Below are 19,857 nucleotides of genomic sequence, written 5' to 3'. Positions count from 1 at the left end.
TTTAAGGTCAAAGTTGCGAGACAAAGACTTTAAAAATTCAAAAGTGGACACTTTTGATAAGACGGAGGGAGTAGCTTACTATTTTTATCTATAGAAAGTTGATCTATATATTTTAAATGAAACATATCTCAAATATTTCAATTAAAATATGCTAACTATTATTTTATTGGAATATATAGATTGACAATTAAATTGCGTAGAAATTTTAGTGTATAACTAAACTATTCGAGCAAAACGTTAAAACACAAGTGCAGTGACAATGCAGACATATCCGGATAAATAGAAGTTATCCAAAAAAATTAAACTTTTACTTAGCGAGACCTCTGATAAATGATGTATCCCTTTTTCAAAAGTGTGGTTAAATAACACATAAATATATATGAGAAACAATGACTAAGGTTTGTTACAAAAGTGTCTGGTCAATGTAAAGAGGAATCTAATCGACGACTAATGTATGATATTATAAAAATTTAAAATGTCATTAATTATATATAATATAATAATATATTTAAAAAATAATATTAACAATTATTCTATTAGATATATAAATATTAGCTACCATTTTTGATTTCTTAATTAAAATTATTGGGTAAAAAGTGTAAATTTGTGATAGAAAACCAAAAAGTGTAAATTAAATTTAAAGGGGTATATATATATGTTAACTATTATTTTTGATTTATTGATTAAAATTATTGGGTAAAAAGTGTAAATTTGTGATGGAAAATCAAAAAGTGTAAATTAAATTTAAAGGGATATTTTTTGTATAATCATAAAAGTATAAGTATTAATATTGTCATTTAAGAAAGATAAAATAATTAAATTCGATCTAATGGTTCTAAATCAAAGATGAAATCCATCTAAAGGTTCTTGTTTGTTTAGGAATGAATTTATCACCTTGTTATATATATATTGGTAAATTTATTTTTTTACCCAGTATTGCCCAAATACCCATTCATGAAAGAGAAAATAGCATGAATAACCAAAAATCATTTTAAATATACGAAAATACCCAACTTTTTTTGAGTTTTCATAAAGTACCCATTAAATGGCTAATCAGATTTGCGATTCAGACCTTAAATCGCAAATGAGATTTGCGATTTTGAGATTTTTTAAGTTCATGCTTCATATAAACAGATCGATATCCAACTCCATTACATCACCTAATGTTAATACTTTTCTTCAAGTGACAAAGGCAAATGATGTGTCGATGCTTTGGTTTGAATTAGGGTTACAAGTTTCATATAAACAGATCAATATAATAAAAATCTCTAACCAAGTAATTCAATCATAACAAGAAAATTATTCTACCAAAATTACTCTAATTAAATATATCAATAATAGTAGTAGTAGTAAATATCAATACGTCCCTGCATTGAAACTGCAGCAAAAAATTAAGAAAATAGGCTCCATAGAGATGATTGTAGAACTTTGGTGAACATGTCTGCATCCTGTATATAGTGCTAGTGAGACGGTTAATGACTAACGTGAACTTGGCCAGTTGCCACTTTGTCATAGCCGAAATTAATATCGATCAAATCATCAAATTATGGTTTGTTTCATGGGTTTGTATTGTACTAGACTAGAAGATAAGTAGGCATTTTGACATTGCTACAGTGGACAATGGAGTTGGATAAAAATAGAATTCCCTTTTCATTAAAGCAAAGCATCGACACATCGTTTGCCTTTGTCACTTGAAGAAAAGTACTAACATTAGGTGATGTAATGGAGCTGGATATCGATCTGTTTATATCAAGCATGAATTTAAAAAATCTCAAGATCGCAAATCTAATTTGCGATTTGCGATTTAGGGTCTGAATCGCAAATCTGATTTGCGATTTAATGGGTATTTTATGAAAACTCAAAAAAAGTTGGGTATTTTCGTATATTTAAAGTGATTTTTGGGTATTCACGCTATTTTCTCTTCATGAAAAGTTACCATTTACCAGTAATTGAAAAATTATTGATAGAACTTTTAGGACGATTTTAGTTCACGCAATGTTTTTGGAATGAATATAATCTTTCGAAGGTATTGGAATATGAAAGAATAAAATTTGACATATCTTTTTTTTTATTTTTTGAGAATTCAAGTGACGGAAGGAATGAAATTCCTTCTTCTTTCCCCAAGGAATGAAGATTCCATCAAATGATGGAATATATACATTTATACGGAATGAGATTCCTCCTTCTTTGAACACCCAAACACACTAAGGAATAAAATTCAATTCTAATTCCATCAGATCCATCAAATTCTATTAAACAAACGCGACCTTAGATATTGAACCATGTTTACCAAGCGGCAAAGTTTTTCTATTATGGGAATGGATAATCGTGTTATAAATTTTGATGACTCTATACATATTATGTTTGTACAATTTGCTATTACAAGACACATCAACATTATTTGGCATACATAAAAGCCAAGGTAATGAAACAGTGTGGGAGAGGCAATAAGCATGATTGCAATGTCATAGTTGAATTGCCTCCATATGTGGTGTTTTAATACATTACCAAAATGTTGTTGTATAGATGTTATATGAATATAAAACCCAAAATATGTATTACTAGTATGACAAATCATTTGTCTAACAAAACAACCACGATATATAACTTTTAGTGTTCATTATAAATATATCAAAAATCCCAACCATTATTAGTAAATAATGTAGCTTTCGTTTCTTTATATTCTTTTTCCTATTGAGTTCTTTAAAAAAAGTTGATTGCATGGTTAACAGTAAAATGTAGTTAATTAAAACATGGTAAATGTTAAACATAACCCCTCTATAGTTAATTTGTTTAGACATGCATGATGTTGTTGTACTCCGATATTTCTGCAACATTTTAAGATGTGGTTATATGAAATGTACAACACTTTTAAACATGTTTTGACAAATTAAATATAGTCCATGGGGTTATGTTTATCATTTTCCTTAAAAAAAATATACATTCATACATCTTTAATACGCAAAAACTCAATAAAAGGAGGTTTTATGTAATACGAATTTAAGAAAGAACCGTGGATTTTACATATTTTTGGAAGATGAGCTTTCAACTTTCAAGTATGTATTCCAGACACTTTATGAGTTACTTAACTATCTGAAAAATATGAAAACAAAATTTAAATTGACATATTTGACGAATTTCAAATTTTAATAATCAATAATGAAGATTATGACATAGTTGACTATTATAAATCAATTTATGAAAGGTTTGTTTTGATTGTTAGAAAATTGAGTGTTTGGGATTGGTATTGCAAGAATAACATGATCCATGGTATTGTCAAATTAAATCAATTAATAAAAACTATATATGAAGTTTCATGTTATGCCCTAATTAAGTGCAAACGGGATAAATTGCGTTGTTGTATTTAGGATGAGCTCGTGACCGGTATTGTACCGATCTCGAAAGCATATAAACTCGTATATATAAGGTACAAGACCATTATCTCAATATGGTGCAATACATTTTGTATGATTTCACACATGAGTGAAAGACACTAACAATGAGACAAAGTGTGTGTCACTCCTTTTATAACAAAATATGTGTCTCTCCTTTATATGGTGAGACACATTATTTTTATTATTTTTTTGTAATTTTTGAGATTTATTGGTTTCCTAGTTTTTTCCTAATACCGAAAACACACCAAAGTGAAGTACCAACCCCTCTACCGTTTGAATGTTCGTAATTAATATTTTGCACCAATACTTGATGACGTAGGAATATCAATAAAAAAAATTTATATATATTTTGAACACACCAAAGTTGTTTTCTATGTATCAAAATTTGTATCTTTGTCATAGATGGCTGAATTTTGTTGTAAAAATATCACTACCCGGGTAAATTAAGCTAAGGATTAATACTTTGGCTTCGTGGGTAAAACTTGGATCATTGGTGATTTGGCCTATAGAGTACTTATTAACTTGTAAATTTTTTAGTAACCCGACCCGAAATTTCAAAACGGGTACCGCCGTGTCTTTCATCTTCTTTGTTGGACCCGAACAACCAAAAAGAATCCACACTCTCACCCAACTAACCAACACCTTCTTTCTTTCCTTCCTTCCTTCCGGTAATCAAACTTTAATTTATTAACAACCTTCAATCTTATTTCATTTTTATTATTCTATTATCTAGCAATATTATTCTGTAATTTTAGCTTACATTTTGATCTGATTCATATTTTATCAATTAGCGTTTCATACCATCCACTATTTGTAAATTAGGGTTTTAGGAAAATTTGAAAATGCGGTGTCGTTTTGATCCAACTTAGATTTTAGAGCTTTTTTTTTATGTTATTGGGTTTTATTTTATTGCATGTTTGTATGTATAATAATGACATTGTATTACTCTCAGCTTACTAGATTTTCAAGAATTCTGGATATCGAATAACCGTAAAATGGTAAGTCAGCAAACTCTTATAAACTATTTTGATACGTTTATTTTCTTCCATTTCGGTTACACTTGTTTTGCAAAATATAGATTATTAGTAACATGAACAATGTGTAGATTATTAGAAACACGAGAAATCGAACTATATTGTGTCGCTACTTTTATACGTATTTTGCCAATATATATACATAACAAACCTAATTGTTAACAAAAATATGAAAGACTGTTAGGGCGATATATTGCGATACATTGCACATTATTCCCACTTTTTTTTTATTCGTACTTAGTTTATAGTAAAAGTTATTTTTTTACTTGAACCGATTCCGATATAAGTATATATATATATGTTTGTGGGTGTGTGTGTTTGTGGAGAATTTAAGTCTGCTATCTTGCAGCAACCGGATATTAGAAAGTGGTTCATGAAGCAACATGATAAAGGAAACGATAATGGCAACTCACCAAAGTCTGCAAAACCCGCACTTGCAATACCAGGAAAAGTGCCGACTGCTAAAGACGCCGCACCATCATCTGTGAAATCTGTAAGTGTTTGAGTAAAGAGTAACAATACTATTAAAGCTTTTGTTTCTGTTATGTAGAAATTAGCTATCAGTTTGTTTACTTTGTGGATGTTGTTACTGTTTTTTTACTGACTAGGTACAAGGAGGTCAAGAAAGTTCAGGGAGACGGAGAACGAGTAAATATTTTGCCAATGAAAAACAAAAAGAAGAGGATGTCACCGAAGTATCTGGAGTTGCAGCGAAAAGAAAGGTACAACAGTCTTCGGCGGATGTAAAGCCTCCACCTGTAAAGAAGGCGTACATTATAAATAATGACGATGATGATGATGATTTTGTACCTTCCAAGACTGGAAAAAGCTCTGTTGAGTCAACTCCGAGTAAGAAACTGAAAAGTGGATCAGGTAAGGGGGTTCCTCGTGCGACTGCGAAAGAAAGTGATGATGCAGATGTTGTTGATGATGTCCCGACTCCTAAATCTGCTGGAAGAGGTCGTGGTAGAAGAGGTGGGTCAGTTGGCGGAAGAAGTACAAAGGTAGACCTTGATGAGGTTGATGATGACGACGATGCTAAAGAGGTTAAGTCTGGTGGTCGTGGACGAGGTGGAAGGGGTGGTTCATCGGCGGCAGGTGGTGGAAGGGGTGGTGGACGTGGCGGTTTTATGGCTTTTGGTGAAAGAAAAGATCCTCCTCATAAAGGAGAAAAGGAAGTTCCTGAAGGCTCTTCTGATTGTTTAGCTGGTTTGACTTTTGTCATCAGTGGTACACTTGATAGGTAATCTTTGTGTGATTGTCAGTTTTTCTAGTTTGGATAAAATAATTATAATGATGTATCAGTTTTTTTTAATTTTATGCTTCTAGTTTGGAAAGAGAAGAGGCTGAAGATTTGATTAAACGCTATGGTGGCCGTGTTACCGGATCAATTAGCAAGAAAACGGTGTGTTTCGTGATCAGAAAACTAGCTTTACAGTATAATACTTCTTACTCTTAACGTTGTGTTGTTTACGTTGTTTTTCACCCTTTTTTTTGTTCTTTTCTGATAGAATTACCTCTTATGCGATGAAGATATTGGGGGAAGGAAGTCAGCAAAAGCAAAAGAGCTAGGGTCTGTTATTGTGCTTTACTATTTCTTTCCCTTGATTTATTCTATTCTCATTTAGTAACTTTTTTATTATTGTTATAAAGTACACGCTTTCTTACCGAGGATGGGCTGTTTGATATGATTCGTGCATCTAATCGTTCAAAAGTTGCCACTAAAGAAGACAATAAAAAACAAGTGGACAAGATTGCTGCTACTCAACCAAAGGCCAGTCCTCAGAAAGCAGTAAATAAGAGTATGCTTCTATAACTTCCTTTTTTCAGTTTATTTCTTATACTATGATGGGTTCCTTGTAATAATGTAACATTTGCTTGACAATTTCTTTAAGCTTATGAACCTCCTGTCAAGGGTAAAGCTACCACACATGCTGGTCCAGGTGTTTCTCCAGCTAAGCGGAAAAAACAAATTGTTGGCTCTTCATTGCCATGGACGGAGAAGTACAAACCAAAAGTTCCAAATGACATTATAGGGAACCAGTCACTGGTATTATGTCGTCTTCAAGCCTTTGTTAATAATATTACTTTATGACAATAAGTATTAATTGATAATAGTGTTGACGACATATCAGGTGAAGCAGCTTCATGATTGGTTAACTCATTGGAATGATAATTTTCTGAATGGTGCCAGCAAGGGGAAGGGGAAAAAGCAGAGTGATTCAGGGGCAAAGAAGGCAATACTATTAAGCGGTACACCTGGCATAGGGAAGACTACATCCGCAAAGTTGGTTAGTCAGATGCTTGGTTACCAGACTATTGAGGTATGTTACGATCATAAAGAAACCTTTTTTTTGTGTATGTTTATAAGTGTCACGGTTTTTCACTAATTGGCGCTTTCGTCACAAATGTAATTCTAGGTTAATGCCAGTGACAGCCGTGGAAAGGCTGATGCCAAAATTGAAAAGGGAATTGGTAGTAGTACTGCTAATTCCGTAAAAGAACTCGTCAGTAATCAATCCCTGAGTGTTGACATGAATCAGTGGGTGCCTTTCTTCCTTTTTACCATGTTATTTAGGTTTAGATAATTTGTATATACATTTATTATAAGCAATAATGACCCAATGCTGTAGCACGAAGCATCCAAAGGCGGTGCTGATTATGGATGAGGTTGATGGTATGTCTGCTGGAGATAGGGGTGGCGTGGCTGATCTAATTTCCAGCATCAAAATATCCAAAATTCCTATAATTTGTATATGCAATGATCGATACAGTCAGAAGTTAAAGAGCCTTGTCAATTACTGCTTACTCCTAAGCTTCCGCAAACCAACAAAACAACAGGTTTTGACAAATTCTGCTGCATATTATACATGGGATGTGGCACATTAGATACTAACCAGCACATTTGATCTTCATGTTGACAGATGGCAAAGAGATTGGCACAAATTGCCAGTTCAGAAGGTGTTCAAGTAAATGAGGTACACATTTTGCTAAGATGTTGTGTAATATGTAAATTTGATAAGTTATAATCTTCAATTTTTTTTTATTTTTTGAAGATTGCGCTTGAGGAACTTGCTGAAAGAGTTAATGGAGATATGCGCATGGCTCTGAATCAATTGCAATACATGAGTCTTTCCATGTCCAACATTAAGTTTGACGACATAAGACAACGACTTCTTAGTAGCTCCAAGGATGAGGATATATCTCCCTTTACAGCAGTTGATAAGTAAGAACCGTTGACATAATTTATGCTACTAATATAGCATATTCGTGCACAAAAACATAATTTATACTAACTCAACTTTTCTATATACAGGCTCTTTGGTTACAATGCTGGTAAATTGAGGATGGATGAGCGGTTTGATCTTAGCATGAGTGATCCAGATCTAGTACCTCTTCTTATACAGGTATCTTTGTTATTGAAGGATATCCTAAATTATAACGAGTTATAACTAATAATATTCTTATGCTTGTAAAATTTATGCAGGAAAATTATATTAATTACAGGCCAAGTGCGCTTGGAAAAGATGAAAATGGGGTCAAGAGAATGAACTTACTTGCACGTGCTGCTGATTCCATTGCAAGTGGGGATATAATCAATGTACAAATAAGAAGATACCGTCAATGGCAGCTGTCTCAAAGTAGTTCTCTTACGTCTGCTATAATCCCGTAAGTAATAAATTTATTTCGAAAGTGACCTTTATGTTTGGTGGACAATTGCTATGTGAATAATGACAATTTTAATTATGTTTTGTTACATATAAAGGGCTGCTCTGCTGCGTGGACAAAGGGAAATACTTGCACAGGCAAGGGATGCTTTCTTATAGTGCCATTTGAGCGTTCTGTTTATATATGTCATTTACTGTGATGTTTTTTTTTTTTTATTTCTTTAGGGTGAACGGAACTTTAACAGATTTGGAGGGTGGCTTGGAAAGAACTCTACAATGGGAAAGAATTACAGGCTCCTTGACGATGTGCATGTTCATCTGCAATCATCTCTACAATTCAACTTGGGCAGGTATGCATTCTGCAATAATACTATTCTGTTAAATGTTTTACATTAATCTCGCTTAATAAATACTTGAAATTCCTAATTGGTTTTGAAATACATAATGTTGTTTTGATGTAGGTCAACCTTGTGCCTTGATTATCTATCTCTTCTTCTAAAACACATGACTGATCCACTGAAGATGCTTCCTAAGGATGAAGCTGTTGAAAAGGTTGTGGAGTTTATGGATACATACTCCATTAACCAGGAGGACTTTGAGTCGCTGGTGCTTATGTCTAAGTTTCAGGTATATAACCACTGGTTTTCTGGTATGATCTTAATTTCTCTTGGCCATAATTAACAGCGCAGTATTGTATTGTTTAGGGGCATCCAAATCCACTGGATGGTGTTCAGCCTGCTGTGAAGTCTGCATTAACAAAAGCATACAAGATAGGAAGCAAGTCACGTGTGATTCGTACGGCAGACATGATCACACTTCCAGGCATTAAAAAAGCTCCAAAGAAACGAGTCGCAGCGATGCTAGAACCAGTAGATGATGGTCCAGGGGAAGAGGGTGATGCCACTGCAGAAAATGAAGAAAACAACTCGGATGCAGAGGATTTAGGTATAATTTGTCTACATAATGTTACTCATGATAGATGTATATATTATTAGGTAATATCAATAACTAGTCATTCTTCGTAATTTTATTCAGAAGGTACAGACGAGGGAGAGGAAAAGCCAAAAGTGGACATTAACAGTCTTAGTTCCAAAGGTAATTGTTGTTTTTCCAACAAACATGAAACATAAATTTCTTACTCTGCCAGCAACCTTTTGAGCTCACCTGCATATTGTGTTTTGGTGCCATGTGGTTCTTTAGGAATTCAAATACAAACGGAGTCAAAGGCTACAGGCACAAAGAGGGCCCCTGCAGGTAGGGGAAGAGGGGGCGGTGCTGCTAGTTCTTCCAAACGAAAAAGGTAGAGAACAGGTTCTGTGGGCACCACGACTTCAAATAACTTTGGTTTTATGTGACATTTGAGTACAAGACTACAAATTATGCTTCATCCTTTTTTCCCTCTTGTTGGGGTTTGTAAGCAACTGATAAAATGTAAAGTTTTGGAGGCAGAATGTATATATGATTTAGATTTTAGATGTGGTACTTCGGTTGTGTCATGCATCTTGGGTGCAAATTCTATGGTATTTTAAATTGTGATTCATTTTTAGTACATAACTTTGTTTTGGAGCCTAGGACTCGAGTTTTATGGATTGGAAAAAGTAAAATCGTTCGTACGTTATAATGAGTTGAATTGGATTGACTATATAAAGATTTATACCGAGAAAATGTGTAATGATTTAATACCAATGATATATCAAACTACTCGTCCGGCCTACTAAAAGTGTTTTACTTTGAATATTTAAAGTCTTTATTTATAAACTTTGATCTTAAATATATTTTTTGTAATATATAAAACTTGATACAAGTTAAACTATTAAAAAACACGCCTAAAACACAATCATTTCATTTAACTTTTATCAAATATTATCCAACACAAATAAAATTATTTAAGGTTAAAGTCACAAATGTTATTTGAAATTAAAAACATAACACTTCTAATGGTACGGAGGGACTATAATACTATTGTACGGGTTTCAACTTTAGTGGTTTACAAAAGCGAAAATAGGCATTGCCAAGAGCTAGTATCTGGATAGGCATTTTAACTGAACAGATGAAAGGAATTAAACAAATGATTCTCTTGACATTAAGTCCTTGACGATGGAAACGGAAAATTTCATTATTTTGCGGTTATGTTTGATTTATATAGCTTCTTCTGAGGCTTCAAATTTATACAATCCATTATGGATTGTTTCATTTTCGTGTTGATTTTTTTCCTGCATGGTTCATAGATGGATATGATCTTTGGGTTAATAATAGGGTTTTGCTAGTTAAAGCTGTCAGTAACAAGTAATTGATTGCGTTAAAATTTTTATTACTTTGTTTTTTGATTGGCTTGTCCCCAGTGACCTGTTGCAAGTGTGCTTTGAACCTTTGATCTCTGCAAACATACAACTGATCCTCTCCTCAATGTCAACCTTGGGGTTCGCCTAGTAGAGAAGTTAATGCAAAGTAAAGAGTAATATATGCATATAAAATTTTCATTTTTTTTTAAAGACAGAGCGGATAAATAGCTAACACCTCCAACTTTGATGCGCCAACGTTAGGTTCGAATCTTGGCAATTCTCTAAAAGGTTTGCTCTCCCATGCGTAGATGGGTATAGCATTGCCAAGTCCCCTCACCACATTTGCATGTGCCAAGATTTGAACCCATGACCCCTAAGAAGAAACCATAAAGTGGAAAACTCCTTAACCACTAGGCTATCACCCTAATGGCAAAAAAATTTCAACTATTAGCTGAACAAGAAACGAAAAAAACCCAATTTGTGTCATGCTAAAGGTTTAAAAGGCTGGTTTACGGGATTTATCAAGTTATATACATGGGTTCCTTTGTAGTGTTCAATTCGTACTTGTTTGGCTTGAGAAGGTAATGTGGTGCATCAACCTTTTCTAATAATTTTGTATCCGATACCAAGACTAGTGCCTGGTCATGTATATAATAAAGCAATACCTTATAATTACGCTAAATCTGATGGAGGCATTATTTTTGAAATCTGTTAGAGTAAGTTTCCTAATACATGTAATTGATGGGTACACCTCCATCCCCATGACTCCATGTAAGAATAATCATATATGATAAATATGTGGAAAAAATTATATAAATTACCCTAAACCTTAACCCCTATTTTCATAATAAATCTAACTATGAAACCAGGCCAAAATTAAGTAGATCTATGATCTTCCACCACCGCCAAGTAATCATCTGCCAAAGCCCGTAGTAGAAGTTAAAATGTTGCTTTTATTGGCCCGTAACCATTATGATGTGACTTCTGCCATTTCCATGCAACCTGCAAACTCTTTTCTAGGTCGGTAAATTGTGCCGACCACTTGAGTTCATGCAGTATCTTTGTCGGGTCACTGAACACCTCGGCATAGTCACCTGGCCTACGTGGCAAGTAGTCTACTTTGATGGATACCCCTGTTGCCTTTTTACAAGCTTCAACAAACTCTTTAACTGATCTACCTGTCAAAACCAAAAAAGGAACATCACGATTTAAAGATCTTTGAATAAATGGACTTCACTGTTACATCGGGTTAGGGCAATTTCGACCCATTTTATAAAAGGGTCACTTTGACTATGTTTTTAGTGCTACCAAGTAAAATGTGTAATGAATTAAAAATGTAGCTCAAAAGAAAACGGGTCATACAGGTCCATAAGTCTACTAATATATAAAACCCCCTACTCAATTTTCAGAAAGATAAATATATTATTATTGAAATGGCTGTACTAATTATTAACAAAATTCTTTCTTTGGTTAGTAAGTGTTTCGGTTAAACCCACCCAACCTGACACGTTTATACCTGCAAAAATGACCTGTTACCAAACACACTATGTCATTAGGTCAAGAGCTCTATACCTTTCCCTGTGCCAACATTATATATTCCAACTTTCCCGGGTTTTGCATTCTCAAGGGCTTTAACATGAGCATCAACTAGATCGGTAACATCAATGTAGTCCCGTATGCAAGTTCCATCTGGAGTTTTATAGTCTGTTCCTCGAACCTTCATCACACAAGAATGGTTCAATTACATCGTATCATGTGAATAATACTATCTCCAATAAGAATTATATGTATAGTCTTACCCCTACGGGTATGATCTAACATTTTGTTTTTCTATAAAAGTCCTACAAAAGCTGCATAGAAGGTGAAGTCTCTACTGAGATATTAGAATAGACTACCTTTAGTCCATTGGTAATCCCACGGGCTGCATCAAAGCATGCACCCGATATTCTTCCATGCTCACGTAATTCTGGTCTTGGTGCTTCTCCTAATCTTCCATCTGGATCCGAGCCAATCACATTGAAATATCTGAAATTTGTTAGAGGAAATTTAGACATCTGATGAATAGTCAACATATTTTTGGAAACTTGTGATGAATCATACATTGGTTCATTACTGAAACGAAGTCAAGAACTAAGATCCTGATACATAAATACCAACCTTAAAATCATGACAGCCATGTCTGAGTTTTTATGGAAATCCTGAATAATATCTTCCGACATCTTTTTGGCTTTGCCATATGGATTGATTGGGTGCTGGAATACACAGCATTAGAACTTAGTGTTAAGCAAGATTAAACATAATGCACCAAACAAATTGGCTGATTTGGATATTATTTAATTTGGGTTATGTTTAATTCCTAACGGGTCAAACGTGGAAATCAAAATATTAGCTCAAAAGGAAATGAGCCAAATGGATTGAAAGTCATCCAAAGTGTATTTTCAATGCATAAAAACTCTACACCATTTTACACAAGAAATTGGTGCAAAATGTCCCACGCCACCCAAAACCATCCAGTTCCAACACGTACAAAAATTACCCATTTAAAACCATTACCCAGCCTGCCTGACCCATCCATTTTTGCCACCTCTAGGCTCCCATGGTACCTGAGGAGTTTCTTCTGTAATTGGCATCTTTTCTGGCTCTCCATATGTAGCACATGTGCTAGAGTATATCAGGGTCTTAACATTGTGTGCTGCCATCGCCTCGAGTACCACCAAGGTATTTGATGTAATATTGTGATAATACCTTCATGATTATAACAAAAAAAAAAAAAGATTGAGAATTAGGCATTTTTGCAAGATAGAAGTAACAAGAAACAGGTCATTATGAAAGTGATTGTTATAGGAATTACTTACTTTAGTGGATCAAGGGTACTCTCCCCAACATATGCAACCGCTGCAAAGTGCATTACTGCATCAAATGCATTTTGAGAAAATATTTTGTTCACCTGAAGTAATTCATCAAAAAAATAAACATGTGCAGACGTAATTTTCAACACGATATATATACTATTATAAGTTTAAGCAAGTACAGCTTTTGCGTCTCCCAAATCAGCATAAATGAACTGAAGTCTCCCTGGTTCGGGAAACAGGTCCTGAAGAACTTTAATAGCTCCTATGTTTCCACGAGAAAGATTGTCCTATAACACAATTATACAACTTTACATCACTAAAAGTAGACTGACATGATACTAAAGAAATTAAAAGAATGATACATACCACAACTGTTACGCGGTAAGAGTCTTTAAGAAGTCGTAGGGCAGCATGAGAACCAATATAGCCAGCACCTCCTGTTACTAAGACATGGGTCACCCCTGGCTCATGCCGTGAGAACTTCAAAGCAGACACATAAGAAAGCTTCAGATAACTTAATAAACATATATCGTTACATTGGACAATATGCAAATACTAAAAGCACAATGATTTAAAGCAAAGGAAAACATATAACCAAATGAGAAGAGTCTATTTACGTACTGGACTAGGGCTTCTAAAAGTAGGGGATTGTTTGAGCATAAAGATGCATAATACTACAAGGCATGAAGCCAAGGCAATCTTTCTTACAAATCCTTTCTTCTTGATTGGCTCTGTATGATCTACGCCTGAATTCACAAAAACGGAAAATAACTTCAAACATGGTAAACGATCCAGATATAATGAAATGATTAAAAAAAATAGAATATTGAGAAATTTAATGAAAGCATTGAATGAAATTGTAACACTACCTCCTAAAGCATAAGACCTCGTAGGCCTTGGCTGACTTCTTGGCTTGTTAATGTTTAGCATTTGTATAAAAATCCCTCTTTGAAATCAACTATTGTTGATTACACTCTGCTGCCAATTGTAACACAACTTACATTAATCACTTGAAGAATCATACTATAGACGAAAATAATTCTTATAAAGGTAAAGACACTTGCTTTTGCATATGTCAAACTTTCAATGCTTAACGGATATTTGTTTCTAAAAAAAGAAAGTGTCTGTCCCTGACCTCCTATAGCATGTAAAACTAGTGAATTGGTATCGGTTTTTATAACGTAACATATTATATGACTGCCATATCATAAAAAAACAGTCGGTAACCTAACGAAGAGTCCACTGATTACAATGTTACATAAATATGAATTGAAAGTTTGATACACATTACATGACACAACATAGCAAAAACATGACAAGTTTGATACACATAAAAAAAAATTACATGTAACCAAGATAAAAAGGTAATAGCTTTCTTAATGAATTTAAGTTTTAGTAACATTCACAACCTCAAATTATTAAGAATATGCATATATATACAAAAATAAAGTACCAAAAAGCTCAAACATAAATCACATATATATCCACATACAATAAAAAAAAAACTAGTCTAAAATTACAAGATCTAAGGATTAAACAATGAACAGAAACATGCATTGGTTAGATAAAAAAATATAATAATAAATAAAAAAAAGAATTACCAGATGATAAATTTAAATGATGTGATAAAGAGAAAGAAAGATATATAAAAACGTAATATGCTGTATAGAGATAGAGAAAGATGTAATGTTGTTTTGGTTGGAGAAAGAAAGCTCTTTGAAATGTCAAATGTGTGTGTGAAAGGCGAGAGAGGGGAAAAAAGAAGAAGGAATGACCGGTAGAAGTGCCATCTGCCATGTTTCTTGTTCTGTTTCTGTTCTGTTTCTAATAATGTCAAAGTCAAACATGTAACGCTTTTCTTTAGGAATACAAAGAATGTCTCCTATCAAATATCTACTACTTATTTTTTTAATATTTATTTTAGGGGTTTGTTAAATACATGATTTAAAGTGCATAAATTGTTTGTATATTTATCATAAAAATCAGGGATGAGCTTTTATGCACGTTAAATACAGCCCAGCATTTCCCTTTACTTTACTTTATTATTTTATTTTATTAAATTTATACTCGTACTTACTCAATATATATCTTTGTTTCTTTTAAAACTAATTAATAACTTTATTCATTTATCTATTTTTATTTGGCTTATATAATTTTTATATTTATTTATTTTCCCTAAAACTTAATTGTATAAGTAAAGCATGCTAGATAGTTTTTAATGTAAAATTAGTTGATGTAAAAATGAGGTAACGTAGTGATTTTATAAAAATTAACCTTTATACTATATTATAAAATTTTCTACTTTTATAAAATTATAACATGAGAACTTAGTGAACTCTAAATTAAAGTCTAGTTATAAGCTATAACCGTCATTTTACAAGTTAATATATTTTAATTGCATTAGAAACATAACCATTGTCATAATAAGAACAAGTTAAATGATTATCATCGGTTTCACCAAACTTGTTTCAACTCGAAAATTTTTAGCGTGTCACCTAGCCAGTTTCCTTATGCTAGTTTTCGTACCCCTACAAGTCATTTTTCTGGATCCGCCTCTAATATTCAATCTAATGGCTATCTATACATTAATTATTAAATAATACAAATGTTAATATTAACTTACATTATTGAATCCTTTCAAGAAAAGATTAACATAAGAGTCTTGCAATGAATTTTCGAATTGGAGATACTCAAATTCAAGTCTTAGCATAAGCACCCTGTTTTACCAATTATTCGTCGTTGTGCCTAAGAACGGGTTGATGGATTTCCCGGGATCATGGAGTTAAGTGGACTAGGGGCTCCGTACATCTGGAATAGTGGTTAGGTTGCGCGTACCTTTAGTTATTGACACGTCGCGTATAGAAGACTTCAAATAGGTACAAAAGACTAAAGTATTTTGTACTTGTTGATAAGCAAAGATGAAGACCTTAAACACGTAGACATGATTTTTTTTACAATATAATGTTTTTCAATCGATATTGATCCTACGTGTGTATAAGGTCTTTATCTATAAGGTCTTTATCTTTACTTATCAAACAACTACAAAATATTTTCAAAAATTTAGATTATTGGTTATGACGCTTTCAAAAATAAGCCCACTCTCGGAATTGGGTAGAGAGATTTTGTCATGGAAACCAATTCAACTACTTTCCTTATTGGGTTCTTCGTGATCCATTGTTTGTGTTTTGTATTTTCACTTTCGTCGTTCAATTCCTTTGTTGTTCGTTAGTGAATGATTAGATCTTTTCCACACGCAATATCTAAACTAGCAATAGCAATAGCAAGTACTTGTATCATACTACAAAGTTCTATTAATGTGAAAAGGGGTACATAATGTCGACTATATGAGGTTATGTGGCATTTTCTTATAGAGTCCACATTAATCTTTGATGTCTTTTCTATATTATAGGTAAGATAAGATAGATATAGCTATACATGCTAATAAGAAAACTATTATCCCAACAACTTTTGAAGGTAGTGGGTTGGTGGTGGGACTGACTAATCAAATCATTCATTGTAGACGTTCAATTCATATCCAATACTTAAACAAATAAAAATGAACTTTTAACAACAACACAAACTCTTTTCCAGAATGTCTTTTGCATGTTTCTTGTGGGTGATCCTGCAGAGCTTAGTAGTAGTAGTAGTAGTATATGCTACTGCTGAAAATGGATGTTATAAATCCATTATCAGCTTTGGTGACTCTCTTGCAGACACTGGTAACCTTAAACAACTTTCATCCTTACACAACTTAGATTTTCCATTTTTTCGGCCACCTTATGGCGAAAATTTCTTGGATCAGTCCACTGGCCGTTGCTCTGATGGCCGTCTCATCATCGATTTCCTGGGTAAGTCTACAATTCTCTGTTTTTTTTTTTACCATCTTAGTTAGTTTTCAGAGTTATATACCTTATTTAACTTTTTTAGCTGCCAACTAGTCTGCATGCTTCTTTTATTAATTTATTTGTTATTTTACATAAGAAACATATAAATCTATATGACCAACTTTAGAGCAAAATGTAACACAGAACAAGGGTCTGAAATCATCAAAGTGTATTAAATATTCTAAGTGTGCATTAAGGTTCTTTTGTCCTACTACAATCAGTACTTGATAGTTGATATTATAACGTACTCTAGTTTGATCCTGGTAAAACTTACTTGTTGAATCAAATGTAAGATCAAGCGGTTGCATCTCGTTAAAACTATAAAGTACCAATATTCACAAGTGATTTTAACTTTTTCATGGTTTGTTTAGCTGAGGGGCTGGGATTGCCATTGGTACCACCATTTGTGCACGAAATAGATATTGCAAGTGACTTTGTGAAATTTAGACAAGGAGTGAATTATGCAGTGGCAGGTGCAACTGCATTGAATTCATCGGTTCTTGAAGCAATGGGAATTGTAAATCTTGTGACAAACTCATCCTTAGGAGTTCAGCTGGACTGGTTTAAAGAATCATTGCCTTATATCTGTGGCAACGTCTCAGGTAATTAAGTGTTTCTAGTTTTCTACTTGCTTTTACAAGCATCACATTTGCAGTGAGATATGTTTAAACTGTTAATAGAATCATCATTAAATTCGAATAGTTAAATTGTGGACAGATTGTAGAAAGTTTATTGGAGGTTCGTTGATCCTAATGGGAGAGATTGGAGGAAACGATTACAATTTTCCAATATTAGCAGGGTCACCAATGGATGAGATCAAACCATTAGTTCCCCTTGTTATCGATACAATCATCTCAGCAGTCAATGTAAGATCAGACTCACAGTATAATATTTCTATGATTCTATCTGTTAGTATATAACTTTTCATTGGCTAAAGTTTTGTAGTTTTAATTACAGGGGTTGATTGAGATGGGGGCTCAGACACTAGTTGTTCCCGGAAACTTTCCAGTTGGATGCGTTCCGTCATATTTGACAGTATGTGGTTCTGAGAAGGAAGAGTATGATCCCACTACCGGTTGCCTCAGTCGGTTAAATGAGTTTGCTGAATATCACAACGAACTCCTGCAAAATAAATTATATCAGATTCGAGAGGTTCATCCGAATGTCAACATCATCTATGCTGACTACTACAATGCTGCTTTGCAAATCTACCGCTTTCCAGATAAATATGGTACCTAAACATGTTACATACTCAAATAGAAGCATATAAAAACAAGCTAAAAATAAAAGCTAATCCAAACATGGTACCAAAAAGAACTTATTGGCTTATAAAAACAAGTTAATCCAAACACTAAGAAAGAGCTTATAAACTTACGAAATAGAAGCATAAGCAAAAAAGTATAATTAAGCTTAAAAATAAAAGCTAGGCCAAACACCCCCTCAGTATGCTAAAGGTTTTAACTCAAAAAAGAAAACTGGTTAAAGAGGTCGAAAGTATCAAGCAAGTTGAAAGTCATTCAATGTATATAATACCTCACTATTTATAGGTAAGAGCCAGATTATTTAAATATAGTAAGTATCACCGAATATTGTCTTCATACCGTCTAGGGGTAGGAGTAGGATAGAATGCCATCTTAAAAAAAAATGTTGCCTACGAAAGTGTAGACAACCTTACCCCTAACTAAGGTAGAAAGCTGCTTTTAGGTTTTATGACCTTCGGCCCCTTGACCTTTGTCTCCAAAGACAAGGGTGTTAATCACTTGATCCAAGTGTTGCTTTTAAATATGCGGTGCATATATGCAATTTAAAGAATCAATATAAAAGAATTGTTTTAAGATTGGATTTCTTTTGCCCAAACTGAAAGTCAACCATTTTGACTTTGACCCGTTAACCAATCTGCCCATTTTACTACCTCCAGTAGTCATAGCTCAACTTTTTGTGTTGTATTGTGTTGGAATTTAAATCTTACAGGATTCACAAATGGGGTTCTGAAAGCATGTTGTGGAGGTGGAGGGACATTTAACTACAACTCATCAGCGGAATGTGGAATGGCGTCTGCAAGCGTGTGTGATCAGCCCGATAAATATGTTAACTGGGATGGATTGCACTTTACAGAGGCAGCATATAGAGTGATCCACAATAACTTATTTCAAGGGCCATTCACTAATCCTCAGTTTAATTCATTGTGTCCTGCATCAACAGCACAACTCGGAGTTGGATTATCGAGTTCTTTGTAAACACATCAGAGACACGAAAATAATGTAATCAAGATATTATACATATAGTACGAAATCTGTATTTGTATGTAAACTATATTGGAGTATATATATACACACACAAACACACACTCACACACATATGATTTTTATTCTAATAAATAAACTAAATCTAATGTACCTGTATCTAAGAGTTGTCAAATTTCAGCTATTTTAATTTTATGGACTTAAATGAAGTTTTTGAGTGTTCATCAAGGTGTGTTCTCACATTAAAAGGTTCCACATCTACATCTAAGTTTAGACGTGATACAACTCCTATTCACTTTTGCATAACATATATGTCATGTAAAATCATTATCAAATCAAATTTTTAAATATAAAATAAGGATTTCTAAATAAAAAAAAAATAAAATAAAATTAGTGGATTAAGATATGGCTCTATAATATATGAGAAATATAAGGTTGTCCGTCACCTCACATATTTATATTTTAATATTTCTTGTTTAATGAATAAATGCTTGAGCCT

At 33.4% G+C, this 19,857-nt stretch overlaps 3 protein-coding genes across 5 annotated transcripts; 2 read left to right on the top strand and 1 right to left on the bottom strand.

Annotated features, from left to right (window-relative positions):
• The first annotated feature begins 3,999 nt into the window (after positions 1-3,999).
• Positions 4,000-9,646, top strand: LOC122594867 (replication factor C subunit 1). The gene is made up of 21 exons (XM_043767168.1): positions 4,000-4,063; positions 4,348-4,393; positions 4,779-4,922; positions 5,038-5,672; positions 5,759-5,834; positions 5,941-6,002; positions 6,083-6,231; positions 6,325-6,479; positions 6,565-6,753; positions 6,850-6,971; positions 7,063-7,270; positions 7,354-7,407; positions 7,486-7,655; positions 7,746-7,836; positions 7,917-8,098; positions 8,196-8,235; positions 8,323-8,447; positions 8,559-8,724; positions 8,802-9,042; positions 9,133-9,192; positions 9,298-9,646. The coding sequence occupies exons 2-21, from the start codon at positions 4,391-4,393 to the stop codon at positions 9,399-9,401; spliced, it is 2,976 nt and encodes a 991-aa protein (XP_043623103.1). The 5' UTR covers positions 4,000-4,063; positions 4,348-4,390; the 3' UTR covers positions 9,402-9,646.
• A 1,431-nt stretch (positions 9,647-11,077) lies between these two features.
• LOC122594868 (UDP-arabinose 4-epimerase 1) lies at positions 11,078-15,049 on the bottom strand. Of its 2 annotated transcripts, none has more exons than XM_043767169.1 (11): positions 14,833-15,049; positions 14,101-14,209; positions 13,853-13,977; positions 13,598-13,711; positions 13,411-13,518; positions 13,235-13,326; positions 12,983-13,124; positions 12,537-12,631; positions 12,275-12,404; positions 11,952-12,096; positions 11,078-11,557 (listed from the first exon to the last, which is right to left on the bottom strand). In XM_043767169.1, the coding sequence occupies exons 2-11, from the start codon at positions 14,159-14,161 to the stop codon at positions 11,319-11,321; spliced, it is 1,251 nt and encodes a 416-aa protein (XP_043623104.1). In that variant the 5' UTR covers positions 14,162-14,209; positions 14,833-15,049; the 3' UTR covers positions 11,078-11,318. The 2 variants fall into 2 exon arrangements, with proteins under 2 accessions (XP_043623104.1, XP_043623105.1); XM_043767170.1 differs by having other exon boundaries at positions 14,101-14,206.
• Positions 15,050-16,710: 1,661 nt separating this feature from the next.
• LOC122595853 (GDSL esterase/lipase At1g28590-like) lies at positions 16,711-19,582 on the top strand. Of its 2 annotated transcripts, none has more exons than XM_043768311.1 (5): positions 16,711-17,079; positions 17,487-17,717; positions 17,833-17,981; positions 18,073-18,346; positions 19,087-19,582. In XM_043768311.1, the coding sequence occupies exons 1-5, from the start codon at positions 16,824-16,826 to the stop codon at positions 19,350-19,352; spliced, it is 1,176 nt and encodes a 391-aa protein (XP_043624246.1). In that variant the 5' UTR covers positions 16,711-16,823; the 3' UTR covers positions 19,353-19,582. The 2 variants fall into 2 exon arrangements, with proteins under 2 accessions (XP_043624246.1, XP_043624247.1); XM_043768312.1 differs by having other exon boundaries at positions 16,712-17,079; positions 17,583-17,717.
• Positions 19,583-19,857: the final 275 nt, after the last annotated feature.

Source organism: Erigeron canadensis, chromosome 4, assembly GCF_010389155.1.
Source record: "Erigeron canadensis isolate Cc75 chromosome 4, C_canadensis_v1, whole genome shotgun sequence".
Lineage (NCBI taxonomy): Eukaryota > Viridiplantae > Streptophyta > Magnoliopsida > Asterales > Asteraceae > Erigeron > Erigeron canadensis.
This window is presented reverse-complemented; position numbering and strand designations above follow the sequence as displayed.